Source organism: Oncorhynchus keta, chromosome 6 (genome assembly GCF_023373465.1).
Source record: "Oncorhynchus keta strain PuntledgeMale-10-30-2019 chromosome 6, Oket_V2, whole genome shotgun sequence".
Lineage (NCBI taxonomy): Eukaryota > Metazoa > Chordata > Actinopteri > Salmoniformes > Salmonidae > Oncorhynchus > Oncorhynchus keta.
In genome coordinates this window covers 4,113,064-4,129,794 of record NC_068426.1, presented here as the reverse complement: position 1 = coordinate 4,129,794, position 16,731 = coordinate 4,113,064, and the positions used below count along the sequence as shown (strand labels likewise).

At 47.5% G+C, this 16,731-nt stretch overlaps 1 protein-coding gene and 1 long non-coding RNA gene across 5 annotated transcripts in view; both read right to left on the bottom strand.

The window, feature by feature from the left end:
- dchs1b (dachsous cadherin-related 1b) overlaps positions 1-16,731 on the bottom strand; it is a 92,164-nt gene that overhangs the window by 38,792 nt on the left and 36,641 nt on the right. Inside the window, exons 13-18 of the mRNA XM_052521741.1 lie at positions 16,070-16,309; positions 11,519-11,644; positions 10,931-11,140; positions 4,971-5,227; positions 3,411-3,617; positions 1,023-1,419 (exon numbers count right to left, since the gene is read on the bottom strand). Coding sequence (XP_052377701.1) covers positions 1,023-1,419; positions 3,411-3,617; positions 4,971-5,227; positions 10,931-11,140; positions 11,519-11,644; positions 16,070-16,309 — 1,437 coding nt within the window. The remainder of the gene's footprint in view (positions 1-1,022; positions 1,420-3,410; positions 3,618-4,970; positions 5,228-10,930; positions 11,141-11,518; positions 11,645-16,069; positions 16,310-16,731) is intronic.
- LOC127930622 (uncharacterized) lies at positions 5,802-9,491 on the bottom strand. Of its 4 annotated transcripts, none has more exons than XR_008138451.1 (3): positions 9,420-9,491; positions 7,799-7,870; positions 5,802-5,849 (listed from the first exon to the last, which is right to left on the bottom strand). It is a non-coding gene; the product is annotated as an uncharacterized LOC127930622 (long non-coding RNA). The 4 variants fall into 4 exon arrangements; XR_008138453.1 differs by lacking the exon at positions 9,420-9,491 and adding an exon at positions 8,777-8,848; XR_008138450.1 differs by lacking the exon at positions 5,802-5,849 and adding an exon at positions 5,878-5,925.

Sequence of the window (16,731 nt, the reverse complement as noted above, 5' to 3'; positions counted from 1 at the left end):
CTGGAACTTTTAACGGAGACATTTAAGTGATAGGTCATTAACCAATCAGAGCCCTCCATTATGATTGCACGCTCATCAAGTCACCTACAGAGGGAGTTACCTTTGAATCTATTTTCGGGTTCACAGATCATAGCGTCTTACAGAGGTCTAAAAAGGGACTGAATTGGCCACTTTCATCATGATTTTCTACAAAATGATTTGTGATAGAAATGTATAAGGCATTTCAAACATATTTTCACCCAGTTACGTTTCTACGTGAGAATGTCCAGACAAATCAGATACCAAAATTATTTTCTGCTCCCGCTTGCGTGGAATTTCCCTATCACGTCAACAGAACCCAATAGTACATCAACAGAACCCAATAGAACGTCAACAGAACCCAATAGAATATCAACAGAACCCAATAGAACGTCAACAGAACCCAATAGAGCGTCAACAGAATCCAAAAGAACTTCAACAGAATCCAAAAGAACTTCAACAGAATCCAAAAGAACGTAAACAGAACCCAATAGAGCGTCAACAGAATCCAGCAGAATGTCAACAGAATCCAACTGAATATAGCAGAACTTCAACAGAATCCAACAGAACCCAATAGAATGTCAACAGAACCCAAAAGAACGTAAACAGAACATGAACAGAATCCAACAGAATGTCAACAGAATCCAACAGAATATAACAGAAATAGGAACCGATATCAATTGAACATGAACAGAATCCAATCTGATGTCAACAGAATTCTGAGTAACAGGCAACAGTTCCAACATTATTTGACCTTTATTTAACTAGGCAAGTCAGTTAAGAACAAATTCTTATTTTCTAGGAACAGTGCCTGAACGTCAGAACGACAGATTTGTACCTTGTTAGCTCGGGGATTTCAACTTGCAACCTTCCAGTTACTAGTCCAACGCTCTAACCACTAGGCTACGCTGCCGCCCCAAGATGACGTGTTACCGACAGTCTAGTCTATTGATAGTGAGTTCAGCATCTACAGATGGGACTATCCAAATAAGGTTCCCACAAACCTTTGGCGGCGTTCTCCTGTATGCTGACGTCTCTGGCGTTCCTTGAGAACCTGATGCCTGTATACACCTGTTCCTTCACATAGACCACCACCACCCCCAGGCTGGACTGGGCCGGGGTTCCCTGGTCCATAGCCTCCACCATGAGGGTCCTCTGGGCCTGACTCAGCCTGTCTATCCCCTCTGTCCCCTGGATCTCCCCTGTTAGGGAGTTGATGCTGAAACCCCTCACTGGCCCGGCAAAACGGTAGAACACAGAGCCGTTGGCGCCAAAGTCCTTGTCCTCGGCCCGCATGGTGGCCAGGACCCGATGTGATTGGCTGGCCGAGACCTCGACAACGAGGGGGTCTTGGATGAAGAATGGAGCGTTGTCGTTTATGTCCAGGATCGTCACGGTTACCTGGGTTACGAAGAAGCGGAGAATGAAAAGGGGGTTTGGGTTGGGAAAGAGAGGGAGGAGAGAGGGTTGGGAAAGAGAGGGAGGAGAGAGGGTTGGGAAAGAGAGGGAGGAGAGAGGGTTGGGAAAGAGAGGGAGGAGAGAGGGTTGGGAAAGAGAGGGAGGAGAGAGGGTTGGGAAAGAGAGGGAGGAGAGAGGGTTGGGAAAGAGAGGGAGGAGAGAGGGTTGGGAAAGAGAGGGAGGAGAGAGGGTTGGGAGAGAGAGGGAGGAGAGAGGGTTGGGAAAGAGAGGGAGGAGAGAGGGTTGGGAGAGAGAGGGGGGAGAGAGGGTTGGAAAAGAGAGGGAGGAGAGAGGGTTGGGAGAGAGAGGGAGGAGAGAGGGTTGGGTGAGAGAGGAGGAGAGAGGGATGGGAAAGAGAGGGAGGAGAGAGGGTTGGGAAAGAGAGGGAGGAGAGAGGGTTGGGAAAGAGAGGGAGGAGAGAGGGTTGGGAAAGAGAGGGAGGAGAGAGGGTTGGGAAGAGAGGGAGGAGAGAGGGTTGGGAAAGAGAGGGAGAGAGAGAGGGTTGGGAAAGAGAGGGAGGAGAGAGGGTTGGGAAAGAGAGGGAGGAGAGAGGGTTGGGAAAGAGAGGGAGGAGAGAGGGTTGGGAAAGAGAGGGAGGAGAGAGGGTTGGGAAGAGAGGGAGGAGAGAGGGTTGGGAAAGAGAGGGAGAAGAGAGGGTTGGGAAAGAGAGGGAGGAGAGAGGGTTAGGAAAGAGAGGGTGGAGAGAGGGTTGGGAGAGAGAGGGGGAGAGAGGGTTGGAAAAGAGAGGGAGGAGAGAGGGTTGGGAGAGAGAGGGAGGAGAGAGGGTTGGGTGAGAGAGGAGGAGAGAGGGATGGGAAAGAGAGGGAGGAGAGAGGGTTGGGAGAGAGAAGAGGAGAGAGGGTTGGGAGAGAGAGGAGGAGAGAGGGTTGGGAAAGAGAGGGAGGAGAGAGGGTTGGGAAAGAGAGGGAGGAGAGAAGGTTGGGAGAGAGAAGAGGAGAGAGGGTTGGGAAAGAGAGGGAGGAGAGAGGGTTGGGAAAGAGAGGGAGGAGAGAGGGTTGGGAAAGAGAGGAGGAGAGAGGGTTGGGAAAGAGAGGGAGGAGAAAGGGTTGGGAAAGAGAGGGAGGAGACAGGGTTGGGAAAGAGAGGGAGGAGAGAGGGTTGGGAAAGAGAGGGAGGAGAGAGGGTTGGGAAAGAGAGGGAGGAGAGAGGGTTGGGAAAGAGAGGGAGGAGAGAGGGTTGGGAAAGAGAGGGAGGAGAGAGGGTTGGGAAAGAGAGGGAGGAGGGAGGGTTGGGAAAGAGAGGGAGGAGAGAGGGTTGGGAAAGAGAGGGAGGAGAGAGGGTTGGGTGAGAGAGGAGGAGAGAGGGATGGGAAAGAGAGGGAGGAGAGAGGGTTGGGAGAGAGAAGAGGAGAGAGGGTTGGGAGAGAGAGGAGGGAGAGGGTTGGGAAAGAGAGGGGGAGAGAGGGTTGGGAAAGAGAGGGAGGAGAGAGGGTTGGGAGAGAGAGAGGAGAGAGGGTTGGGAAAAGAGAGGGGGAGAGAGGGTTGGGAAAGAGAGGGAGGAGAGAGGGTTGGGAAAGAGAGGAGGAGGGAGGGTTGGGAAAGAGAGAGGAGGAGAGGGTTGGGAAAGAGAGGGAGGAGAGAGGGTTGGGAAAGAGAGGGAGGAGAGAGGGTTGGGAAAGAGAGGGAGGAGAGAGGGTTGGGAAAGAGAGGGAGGAGAGAGGGTTGGGAAAGAGAGGGAGGAGAGAGGGTTGGGAAAGAGAGGGAGGAGAGAGGTTTGGGGGGAGAGGAGGAGAGAGGGTTGGGAAAGAGAGGAGGAGAGAGGGTTGGGAGAGAGAAGAGGAGAGAGGGTTGGGGGAGATGTGATGGTAAAGTTATCCTCTGAGGAAGGTAGTATGCCTATATAAAATACATATTGTCCTTCACATAAAGTATTTACTGAAAAATCAATGATGTGTTGTCGTCTGGCACTGTTACCTGAGCCGATGTGTTTCTGGGCTCGGCAGGTGACAGGTCCACAGCGAACACACGGAAGCTGTACGACGCCCTCTTCTCTCGGTCCACCGGCGATGCCGTTGTAATACAGCCAGTGTTTTCGTCAACGGTGAAAGTGCCCCGAGCCTCTTGACTCAGGAAATACAGCACCTTCCCGTTCTCCCCCTCGTCTGCGTCTGTGGCCGTCACCTGTGGCCGTCAACAATATTAGTTTTTTTTTTGTTGAAAGTTATGGACCTATTATGAACTTGCTTTAATACTGCAGATAGATTGGTCAGCTTTAATACTGCAGATAGATTGGTCAGCTTTAATACTGCAGATAGATTGGTCAGCTTTAATACTGCAGATAGATTGGTCAGCTTTAATACTGCAGATAGATTGGTCAGCTTTAATACTGCAGATAGATTGGTCAGCTTTAATACTGCAGATAGATTGAAGCTTCCATCAATGTAATTGTCTGCATCACTTCCACTCCCTCATATATATATTTTGTAAATATGTACAGTATATATACACACACACACCTTTAAAAAATATATTTTCCTTTATTATTGTCCCCTAAACCTACCACCCCTCCCCTAACCCTGTGATCTAGTACAAGTATGGGTAACTATTTACCCCCTCCCATGATTTCATTTCAAGTAGGATAGCAGCCTACACAAGAAATAACTCATATTGATAGCCATCTAGATGTCACCTTGATACATACATACATTCTCAATGGGGAGGACATGAACGGCAACAACACCAGGACTCAGTGTCATTTCGACTCCCGTTGCCAAGCTCTACTGGCAACGGCTCTATTTACTCTCTCTGATTCAAAAATGTTAATTACCATCAAAATAGACAATGTGCAAAACTACAAATCCCAGCAAGCTCCTGCACGTGATCTCGAGCTGACACCTTTGCTAACAGGTATTGTGTCCTTTTTAAAAATTCCACAAGACAGTTCACAGAATTGTCAATTTAAAGAAATGTTTACAATTATTATTGAATAATGACTACATTTAGCTAACATTAGATAGTTCATCCAGACATTCCTACCTTTGCCTTGATTCGGCAGTCTCGTCCAGATCATCATGGTATTTGTAGTTCTTTATGATAGCCACATTAGCAGCTAGTTAGTATTACATGTTTGGGGAGGGGGTAAATACAGATGGTATTTGTAGTTCTTTATGAAAGCCACATTAGCAGCTAGTTAGTATTACATGTTTGGGGAGGGGGTAAACACAGGTGAATATATAGATAAAAGTCACCTAGTCCTAGAGAGATTTACACGGTGACCAAAACATCACGTTAGGGTGAAGCTTAGACGAATCACAGCCCTTCTTTTAAGTGCTTCTACAAATCCCATATGGGTGGAAAAACGATTGGAACCATTTCCCTGTTTGACCGCTAGGTTTTATGGGTATTATGACACCTCCTCACCACCCATTCAAATGTTGAATTACTGAAGTGAGACTGTTAATGGTGTAGCTACCACTATAACATTGTTTTGGTTTTAGTTGCATCTTATTAACTTAGTTGGAACCCCTATCTTACCTCTAAGACTGTAGTTCCCTGGGCAGCGTCCTCTGAGACGTCTACGGTGTAGCTGCTGCTGCTGAAGGCCGGACTGTTGTCATTTACATCCAACACTTTCACCTCCACTGTAGCTGTGCTGCTCAGAGCAGGAGAACCATGGTCCAGGGCCACCACCTCCAGGTTGTACCCTGCCCGCAGCTCCCGATCCAGGGGACGAGACGTGGACAGGGCCCCTGAACTGACATGGAGTTGGAAGATCCCGTCTGGGTCTCCAGCTGTAGGAGGGAGAAGCAGAGAGACAGCTGTCAGGGTGACGCCAGTTAACATTTACTAGATTTCATTTCAGTTCAGATAGTGAAGTTTTCAATGTCCATGAACATCAGATCTATTCATCATCATCGATTCGCTCATGAGAGACGGTCTGGTGTCAACCTCTAGAGAGACGGTCTGGTGTCAACCTCCAGAGAGACGGTCTGGTGTCAACCTCTAGAGACGATCTGGTGTCAACCTCTAGAGACGATCTGGTGTCAACCTCTAGAGAGACAATCTGGTGTCAACCTCTAGAGAGACGATCTGGTGTCAACCTCTAGAGACGATCTGGTGTCAACCTCTAGAGAGACGATCTGGTGTCAACCTCCAGAGAGACGATCTGGTGTCAACCTCTAGAGACGATCTGGTGTCAACCTCTAGAGACGATCTGGTGTCAACCTCTAGAGAGACAATCTGGTGTCAACCTCTAGAGAGACGATCTGGTGTCAACTAGAGACGATCTGGTAGAGAGACGATCTGGTGTCAACCTCCAGAGAGACGATCTGGTGTCAACCTCTAGAGACGATCTGGTGTCAACCTCTAGAGAGACGATCTGGTGTCAACCTCTAGAGTCGATCTGGTGTCAACCTCTAGAGAGACGATCTGGTGTCAACCTCTAGAGAGACGATCTGGTGTCAACCTCTAGAGTCGATCTGGTGTCAACCTCTAGAGAGACGATCTGGTGTCAACCTCTAGAGAGACGATCTGGTGTCAACCTCTAGAGACGATCTGGTGTCAACCTCTAGAGTCGATCTGGTGTCAACCTCTAGAGAGACGATCTGGTGTCAACCTCCAGAGATCTGGTGTCAACCTCTAGAGAGACGATCAACTCTAGATCTGGTGTCAACCTCTAGAGACGATCTGGTGTCAACCTCTAGAGAGACAATCTGGTGTCAACCTCTAGAGAGACGATCTGGTGTCAACCTCTAGAGACGATCTGGTGTCAACCTCTAGAGACGATCTGGTGTCAACCTCTAGAGAGACGATCTGGTGTCAACCTCTAGAGAGACGATCTGGTGTCAACCTCTAGAGAGACGATCTGGTGTCAACCACTAGAGACGATCTGGTGTCAACCTCTAGAGAGACGATCTGGTGTCAACCTCTAGAGAGACGATCTGGTGTCAACCTCTAGAGAGACGATCTGGTGTCAACCACTAGAGACGATCTGGTGTCAACCTCTAGAGAGACAATCTGGTGTCAACCACTAGAGATGATCTGGTGTCAACCTCTAGAGTCGATCTGGTGTCAACCTCTAGAGAGACGATCTGGTGTCAACCTCTAGAGAGACGATCTGGTGTCAACCTCTAGAGAGACGATTTGGTGTCAACCTCTAGAGAGACGATCTGGTGTCAACCTCTAGAGAGACGATCTGGTGTCAACCTCTAGAGACGATCTGGTGTCAACCTCTAGAGAGACGATCTGGTGTCAACCTCTAGAGAGACGATCTGGTGTCAACCTCTAGAGAGACGATCTGGTGTCAACCTCTAGAGAGACGATCTGGTGTCAGAGAGACGATCTGGTGTCAACCTCTAGAGAGACGATCTGGTGTCAACCTCTAGAGAGACGATCTGGTGTCAACCTCTAGAGAGACGATCTGGTGTCAACCTCTAGAGAGACGATCTGGTGTCAACCTCTAGAGAGACGATCTGGTGTCAACCTCCAGAGAGACGATCTGGTGTCAACCTCCAGAGACGATCTGGTGTCAACCTCTAGAGAGACGATCTGGTGTCAACCTCCAGAGACGATCTGGTGTCAACCTCTAGAGAGACGGTCTGGTGTCAACCTCTAGAGTCGATCTGGTGTCAACCTCTAGAGAGACGATCTGGTGTCAACCTCTAGAGAGACGATCTGGTGTCAACCACTAGAGAGACGATCTGGTGTCAACCTCTAGAGAGACGATCTGGTGTCAACCTCTAGAGAGACGATCTGGTGTCAACCTCTAGAGAGACGATCTGGTGTCAACCTCTAGAGAGACGATCTGGTGTCAACCTCTAGAGAGACGATCTGGTGTCAACCTCTAGAGACGATCTGGTGTCAACCTCTAGAGACAATCTGGTGTCAACCTCTAGAGACGATCTGGTGTCAACCTCTAGAGAGACAATCTGGTGTCAACCTCTAGAGACGATCTGGTGTCAACCTCTAGAGACGATCTGGTGTCAACCTCCAGAGAGACGATCTGGTGTCAACCTCTAGAGAGACGATCTGGTGTCAACCTCTAGAGTCGATCTGGTGTCAACCTCTAGAGACGATCTGGTGTCAACCTCTAGAGACGATCTGGTGTCAACCTCTAGAGAGACGATCTGATGTCAACCTCTAGAGAGACGATCTGGTGTCAACCTCTAGAGAGACGATCTGGTGTCAACCTCTAGAGACGATCTGGTGTCAACCTCTAGAGACACGATCTGGTGTCAACCTCTAGAGACAATCTGGTGTCAACCTCCAGAGAGACGATCTGGTGTCAACCTCTAGAGAGACGATCTGGTGTCAACCTCTAGAGTCGATCTGGTGTCAACCTCTAGAGACGATCTGGTGTCAACCTCTAGAGACGATCTGGTGTCAACCTCTAGAGACGATCTGGTGTCAACCTCTAGAGACGATCTGGTGTCAACCTCTAGAGAGACAATCTGGTGTCAACCTCTAGAGAGACAATCTGGTGTCAACCTCTAGAGACGATCTGGTGTCAACCTCTAGAGTCGATCTGGTGTCAACCTCCAGAGAGACGATCTGGTGTCAACCTCTAGAGAGACGATCTGGTGATCTGGTGTCAACCTCTAGAGAGACGATCTGGTGTCAACCTCTAGAGAGAGACGATCTGGTGTCTGGTGTCAACCTCTAGAGAGACGATCTGGTGTCAACCTCTAGAGAGACGATCTGATGTCAACCTCTAGAGAGACGATCTGGTGTCCACCTCTAGAGAGACGATCTGGTGTCAACCTCTAGAGAGACGATCTGGTGTCAACCTCTAGAGAGACGGTCTGGTGTCAACCGCTAGAGACAATCTGGTGTCAACCTCTAGAGACGATCTGGTGTCAACCCTAGAGAGACGATCTAGAGACGATCTGGTGTCAACCTCTAGAGAGACGATCTGGTGTCAACCTCTAGAGACGATCTGGTGTCAACCTCTAGAGAGACGATCTGGTGTCAACCTCTAGAGAGACGGTCTGGTGTCAACCTCTGTCAACCTCTAGAGTCGATCTGGTGTCAACCTCTAGAGAGACAATCTGGTGTCAACCTCTAGAGACGATCTGGTGTCAACCTCTAGAGTCGATCTGGTGTCAACCTCTAGAGAGAGACGATCTGGTGTCAACCTCTAGAGAGACGATCTGGTGTCAACCTCTAGAGACGATCTGGTGTCAACCTCTAGAGACGATCTGGTGTCAACCTCTAGAGAGACGATCTGGTGTCAACCTCCAGAGAGACGATCTGGTGTCAACTCCTCTCAAGAGAGACGATCTGGTGTCAACCTCTAGAGAGACGATCTGGTGTCAACCTCTAGAGACAGATCTGGTGTCAACCTCTAGAGAGACGATCTGGTGTCAACCTCTAGAGAGACGATCTGGTGTCAACCTCTAGAGAGACGATCTGGTGTCAACCTCTAGAGACGATCTGGTGTCAACCTCAGAGAGACGATCTGGTGTCAATCTGGTGTCCTCTAGAGAGACGATCTGGTGTCAACCTCTAGAGAGACGATCTGGTGTCAACCTCTAGAGAGACGATCTGGTGTCAACCTCTAGAGAGACAATCTGGTGTCAACCTCTAGAGACAATCTGGTGTCAACCTCTAGAGACAATCTGGTGTCAACCTCTAGAGACAATCTGGTGTCAACCTCTAGAGACAATCTGGTGTCAACCTCTAGAGTCGATCTGGTGTCAACCTCTAGAGAGACAATCTGGTGTCAACCTCTAGAGACGATCTGGTGTCAACCTCTAGAGACGATCTGGTGTCAACCTCCAGAGAGACGATCTGGTGTCAACCTCTAGAGACGATCTGGTGTCAGACGATCTGGTGTCTAGAGACGATCTGGTGTCAACCTCTAGAGAGACGATCTGGTGTCAACCTCTAGAGAGACGATCTGATGTCAACCTCTAGAGAGACGATCTGGTGTCAACCTCTAGAGATGATCTGGTGTCAACCTCTAGAGATCGATCTGGTGTCAACCTCTAGAGAGACGATCTGGTGTCAACCTCTAGAGAGACGATCTGGTGTCAACCTCTAGAGAGACGATCTGGTGTCAACCTCTATCTGGTGAGAGACGATCTGGTGTCAACCACTAGAGACGATCTGGTGTCAACCTCTAGAGAGACGATCTGGTGTCAACCTCTAGAGACGATCTGGTGTCAACCTCTAGAGAGACGATCTGGTGTCAACCTCCAGAGACGATCTGGTGTCAACCTCTAGAGAGACGATCTGGTGTCAACCTCTAGAGACGATCTGGTGTCAACCTCTAGAGAGACGATCTGGTGTCAACCTCTAGAGAGACGATCTGGTGTCAACCTCTAGAGAGACGATCTGGTGTCAACCTCTAGAGAGACGATCTGGTGTCAACCTCTAGAGAGACGATCTGGTGTCAACCTCCAGAGAGACGATCTGGTGTCAACCTCTAGAGACGATCTGGTGTCAACCTCTAGAGACGATCTGGTGTCAACCTCTAGAGAGACGATCTGGTGTCAACCTCTAGAGACGATCTGGTGTCAACCTCTAGAGAGACGATCTGGTGTCAACCTCTAGAGAGACGATCTGGTGTCAACCTCTAGAGAGTCGATCTGGTGTCAACCTCTAGAGACGATCTGGTGTCAACGATCTCTAGAGACGATCTGGTGTCAACCACTAGAGACGATCTGGTGTCAACCTCCAGAGAGACGATCTGGTGTCAACCACTAGAGAGACAATCTGGTGTCAACCACTAGAGAGACGATCTGGTGTCAACCTCTAGAGAGACAATCTGGTGTCAACCTCTAGAGACGATCTGGTGTCAACCTCTAGAGAGACGATCTGGTGTCAACCTCCAGAGACGATCTGGTGTCAACCTCCAGAGACCCTCCTATAGTATAAAAACATACTCTTTTACAAACCCCTGCCCCACTCCCAAGGTCTTACCAGTGATCCTGTCCTCTATGTCTCCAGGTCTTAACAGTGATCCTGTCTCCAGGTTTTAACAGTGATCCTGTCCTCTATGTCTCCAGGTCTTACCAGTGATCCTGTTCTTTATGTCTCCAGGTCTTACCAGTGATCCTGTCCTTTATGTCTCCAGGTCTTACCAGTGATCCTGTCCTCTATGTCTCCAGGTCCTTACAGTGATCCTGTCTCCAGGTCCTTACAGTGATCCTGTCTCCAGGTCCTTACAGTGATCCTGTCTCCAGGTCTTACCAGTGATCCTGTCTCCAGGTCTTACCAGTGATCCTGTCTCCAGGTCTTACCAGTGATCCTGTCCTCTATGTCTCCAGGTCCTTACAGTGATCCTGTCTCCAGGTCTTACCAGTGATCCTGTCTCCAGGTCTTACCAGTGATCCTGTCCTCTATGTCTCCAGGTCCTTACAGTGATCCTGTCTCCAGGTCTTACCAGTGATCCTGTCTCCAGGTCTTACCAGTGATCCTGTCCTCTATGTCTCCAGGTCCTTACAGTGATCCTGTCTCCAGGTCTTACCAGTGATCCTGTCTCCAGGTCTTACCAGTGATCCTGTACTCAATGTCTCCAGCGGGGCCAGTGTCTGCGTCAGCAGCCCTGACAATACACAGCTCCACGGCGCTCTGGCTCTCAGGGACCTCTAGGCCGTACCAGGGCCTGGCGAACACCGGCGCGTTGTCGTTCTCATCCTGCACCAACACACGCACCACCACCTTGGCAAAGTTAGGAGGCAGGCCCCCGTCCCTGGCATACACTGGTGGGGGACGGATAGAGAGTGTGAACGGACTGAACTGCAACTTCCCGTCAGTTCATCGCTGATGTGGACCAATCACAAGCTTCAGTTAAACAAACAAAATGCACATGGTAATTTAGCAGACACTCTTATCCAGATGGACTTACAGTAATGAGCGCATACATTTACATATATTTACATACATTTACATATATTTACATACATTTACATATTGGTCCCTTGTGGGAAGTGAACCCACAACCTGGCATTGCAAGTATCATACTTTACCAACTGTGCCACACAGGACTTTCTGAGACTACCAACGCCAAGGAATATAAACCCCTTTATACAGTCTTCCAATCTCTTGAACACTGAACTGGTATTAGGGATTACTCCTACCTGTGAGTGTGTAGTGGTCCTGAGTCTCTCTGTCCAGGGTCTTGGTAGTGCTGATGACTCCTGTCACAGGGTTGATGCTGAACCCTTCCTCTGTTACACCTCCATATGTCACCTGGCCATTAGAACCTAGAGAGAGAGAGAGAGAGAGAGAGTCTGTGTTACTGTGTTACTGTTCTGACCTTCATCACTAGATTATAAATCTGTGTTACTGCTCTGACCTTCATCACTAGATTATAAATCTGTGTTACTGCTCTGACCTTCATCACTAGATTATAAATCTGTGTTACTGCTCTGACCTTCATCACTAGATTATAAATCTGTGTTACTGCTCTGACCTTCATCACTAGATTATAAATCTGTGTTACTGCTCTGACCTTCATCACTAGATTATAAATCTGTGTTACTGCTCTGACCTTCATCACTAGATTATAAATCTGTGTTACTGCTCTGACCTTCATCACTAGATTATAAATCTGTGTTACTGCTCTGACCTTCATCACTAGATTATAAATCTGTGTTACTGCTCTGACCTTCATCACTAGATTATAAATCTGTGTTACTGCTCTGACCTTCATCACTAGATTATAAATCTGTGTTACTGCTCTGACCTTCATCACTAGATTATAAATCTGTGTTACTGCTCTGACCTTCATCACTAGATTATAAATCTGTGTTACTGCTCTGACCTTCATCACTAGATTATAAATCTGTGTTACTGCTCTGACCTTCATCACTAGATTATTGAACACTGGTTGTTGGGGGAATGAAGTGGCATTGACAGCCCTCTATATCTCTCTCCCCACCCCCTCTCTCCATTGTTCGGTTCCCCTCTACCAATCTCTGCTAGGTATCCCCCTTTCCCTTTCCTTTCCCTCACCCGAACTAACCACCCCCTTCCTTATCTCAAATTTCTTCCTCATTCCATTATTCTACCCCACCCTCCGCTTTCCTTTCTCTGTTTGTCTCTCTTTCCTCTCCCTCCCTCCTCTCTCTGTTTCTCTCTCTCTCTCTCTCTCTCTCTCTCTCTCTCTCTCTCTCTCTCTCTCTCTCTCTCTCTCTCTCTCTCTCTCTCTCTCTGTCTCTCTCTCTGTCTCTCTCTCTCTCTCTCTGTCTCTCTCTCTCTCTCTCTCTCTCTCTCTCTCTCTCTGTCTCTCTCTCTCTCTCTCTCTCTCTCTCATTAAGTTGCCTGGTTGCGTGCTGGAAGCAGAGATGGTTTTTGGCACTCACACATTTACTTCAGTAATAACTCCTGGGGAAAATTAAGACTTTAAGACTTTAACTGAAACAACTTAAAGTGGACCTGACAACGTTTTAGCAACAACGAATTCTTAAAATCTGTTCATAGATCTGTCCAGGAAAAATATATATATGTACAGTGGAGCAAAAAAGTATTTAGTCAGCCACCAATTGTGCAAGTTCTCCTACTTAAAAAGACGAGAGAGGCCTGTAATTTTCGTCATAGGTACACTTCAACTTTGACAGACAAAATGAGAAGAAAAAAAATCCAGAAAATCACATTGTAGGATTTTTTGTTTGAACTTGTTATCAGTATAAAAGACACCTGTCCACAACCTCAAACAGTCACACTCCAAACTCCACTATGGCCAAGACCAAAGAGCTGTCAAAGGACACCAGAAACAAAATTGTGGACCTGCACCAGGCTGGGAAGACTGAATCTGCAATAGGTAAGCAGCTTGGTTTGAAGAAATCAACTGTGGGAGCAATTATTAGGAAATGGAAGACATACAAGACCACTGATAATCTCCCTCGATTTGGGGTTCCACGCAAGATCTCACCCTTTGGGGTGATCCTGAGGGATCTCCTCCCAGACCTGGACTAAAGCATCCGCCAATTCCTGGACAGTCTGTGGTGCAACAGACAGTTGGTGGATGGAGCGAGACATGATGTCCCAGATGTGCTCAATTGGATTCAGGTCTGGGGAATGGGCGGGCCAGTCCATAGCATCAATGCCTTTCTCTTGCAGGAACTGCTGACACACTCCAGGTCTAGCATTGTCTTGCAGTAGGAGGAACCCAGGGCCAACCGCACCACCATATGGTCTCACAAGGGGTCTGAGGATCTCATCTCGGTACCTAATGGCAGTCAGGCTACCTCTTGCAAGCCCATGGAGGGCTGTGCGGCCCCCCAAAGAAATGCCACCCCACACCATGACTGACCCACAGCCAAACCGGTCATGCTGGAGGATGTTGCAGGCAGCAGAACGTTCTTCACGGCGTCTCCAGACTCTGTCACGTCTGTCACATTTGCTCAGTGTGAACCTGCTTTCATCTGTGAAGAGCACAGGGCGCCAGTGGCGAATTTGCCAATCTTGGAGTTCTCTGGCAAATGCCAAACGTCCTGCACGGTGTTGGGCTGTAAGCACAACCCCCACCCGTGGACGTCGGGCCCTCATACCACCCTCATGGAGTCTGTTTCTGACCATTTGTGCAGACACATGCACATTTGTGGCCTGCTGGAGGTCATTGGTGCGGCAGCGTAGCCTAGTGGTTAGAATGTTGGACTAGTAACCGGAAGGTTGCAAGTTCAAATCCCCGAGCTGACAAGGTACAAATCTGTCGTTCTGCCCCTGAACAGGCAGTTAACCCACTGTTCCTAGGCTGTCATTGAAAATAAGAATTTGTTAAATAAAGGTAAAATGTTGCAGTGCTCCTCCTTGCACAAAGGCGGAGGTAGCGGTCCTGCTGCTGGGTTGTTGCCCTCCTACGGCCTCCTCCACGTCTCCTGATGTACTGGCCTGTCTCCTGGTAGCGCCTCCATGCTCTGGACACTACGCTGACAGACACAGCAAACCTTCTTGCCACAGCTCGCATTGATGTGCCATCCTGGATGAGCTGCACTACCTGAGCCACTTGTGTGGGTTGTAGACTCCGTCTCATGCTACCACTAGAGTGAAAGCACCGCCAGCATTCAAAAGTGACCAAAACATCAGCCAGGAAGCATAGGAAGTGGTCTGTGGTCACCACAGGTTATTGGGGGGTGTCTTGCTAATTGCCTATAATTTCCACCTGTTGTCTATTCCATTTGCACAACAGCATGTGAAATTTATTGTCAATCAGTGTTGCTTCCTAAGTGAACAGTTTGATTTCACAGAAGTGTGATTGACTTGGAGTTAAATTGTGTTGTTTAAGTGTTCCCTTTATTTTTTTGAGCAGTGTATAAAACTGAACACTATAAAAAATACAAAATAACAAAATTAATGAACAAACGAAAATCGAAACAGTCCCATATGGTACAGACACAGGAAATAATCACCCACAACTCAAAAGTGAAACCAGGCTGCCTAAGTATGGTTCTCAATCAGGGACAACGAATGACAGCTGCCTCTGATTGAGAACCATACCAGGCCGAACACATAAATCTCAAATCATAGAAAAAGGAACATAGACTTCCCACCCAACTCACGCCCTGACCATACTAAAACAAAGACATCATAAAGAACTAAGGTCAGAACGTGACACTGCTCTAATGTTGCTGGCCCACATCTACATGCTTCTCCTTTCCATGGTGTTTTGTTGCAGATTTACTTTTTGGTTATTCATTTGTCAAGCTTTAAAAACAGGAAGTCAGACTGCAACATTTTAGTAGCCGAGGACCATGGCGCGTGTCTGTACACGTTTCCCTCCGCTATCAACGGGACGCACAAAAACAACGCAATTGAAGTTGAATTCACTGATGCGTCAGGCCGTAATTTAATAAAGTAGATGACTCTAAATTTGACTCATTTATACTCCCTTGTGTGTCCTATTCGGCCCCGCAGGCCTTGTGTTTGACATGTGCGTTTAGCTACATTATGACTGACGTGTGATCATTGCCCCATTGCTAGTTTGATTGTGTTGACATTCTCAGCCTTAGTTACAGTTGTCTGTTTTTGCATATTGAGTCATTGAAACTGAAACAGAGCATCCCGATTGGAGGCAGAAAACCATGTACCAGGCCAGCTGTGATTTACAACCTGATAGCAACATTTGTTGGACTACCAAAGAACTTTATTGGTGAATTATATGAATCATGCATTGAACTGCATCCATCTGTTCTGACAACAATGCCTTAGTGTACGTCATGGAAGGTTGAGTTTAAAAAAAACTATTTTAAAAACCTCATATAAAGTTGATTTTGAAGCATAAACTGGGAATTTTATTTTATTTTATATTTTTGACTGATATTACCATTGTCTGATATTACCATTGTCTGATATTACCATTGTCTGATATTACCATTGTCTGATATTACCATTGTCTGATATTACCATTGTCTGATATTACCAGTCTGATATTACCATTGTCTGTTTGTTTCTTATCTGCAAAGTCATTTTAAAACGCTGTCAGATCCACTTTTATTTAAATTACATATTTAGCCAGTCTTATAAAGCAATTGACATTCAAGAAAGGGATTATTTATTAACAATCCAACCAGTTTTGGATTTGAAGATAGTGTGTGTCGTTTTATTCGGACAGACCCTCCAAGACATCAGAGTGTTTGTTACAGGACCTGCATGAACATCCCTGTGCGTGCATTACGCTTTTGTCTCACCTTGGTCTCTGTCCGTTGCCGTGACGGTGATCACCGTGGTTCCCGCTTCCTGGTTCTCTCTGACCTCCGCCTCTAGCTCCCCCCACTGGAACAGCGGCGGCTCATCGTTCACATCAATCACGTGGACAGACAGAACCTGACTGGTGGACAGCTGGGGCATCCCGTGATCCTCAGCTGTGATGGTCAGATTAAACACTTCCTGGTTCTCACGATCTAGAGCCTTCAGAATGGACAGAGAGCCTGGAGGAAATGGTAGGAGAGGAGATGATGAAAACCTCAATTGGTTGACTAGATAGAACCATGTATCCAGCCCATTTAAATATGTAAACTTTTGGTAAGGAAATATCAGATTTTTCAGACCTGGAAAAGGCAAGTTTTTACTGCAGTTGAGAGACAATAATGTACCAAAAAAAGTGTACAATGTGGATCAGCCCTAAAAAATGATTGATAGACAAAACTACTCCTTTTAATAAGAAAACCTTTATTCTCCAATGTCTTCCTGATTCACATACACTGATAGCCCACTAAGAATGACAGCCAGCCAAGATAGATCAGAAAAAAGAATACTCTCTCTACTCTCTGTCTCTCTCTTCTCTCTGTCTCTCTCCCCTCTCCCCTCTCTGTCTCCCTCTCTTTCTCTCCTCTCTCTCTCCCCTCTCTGT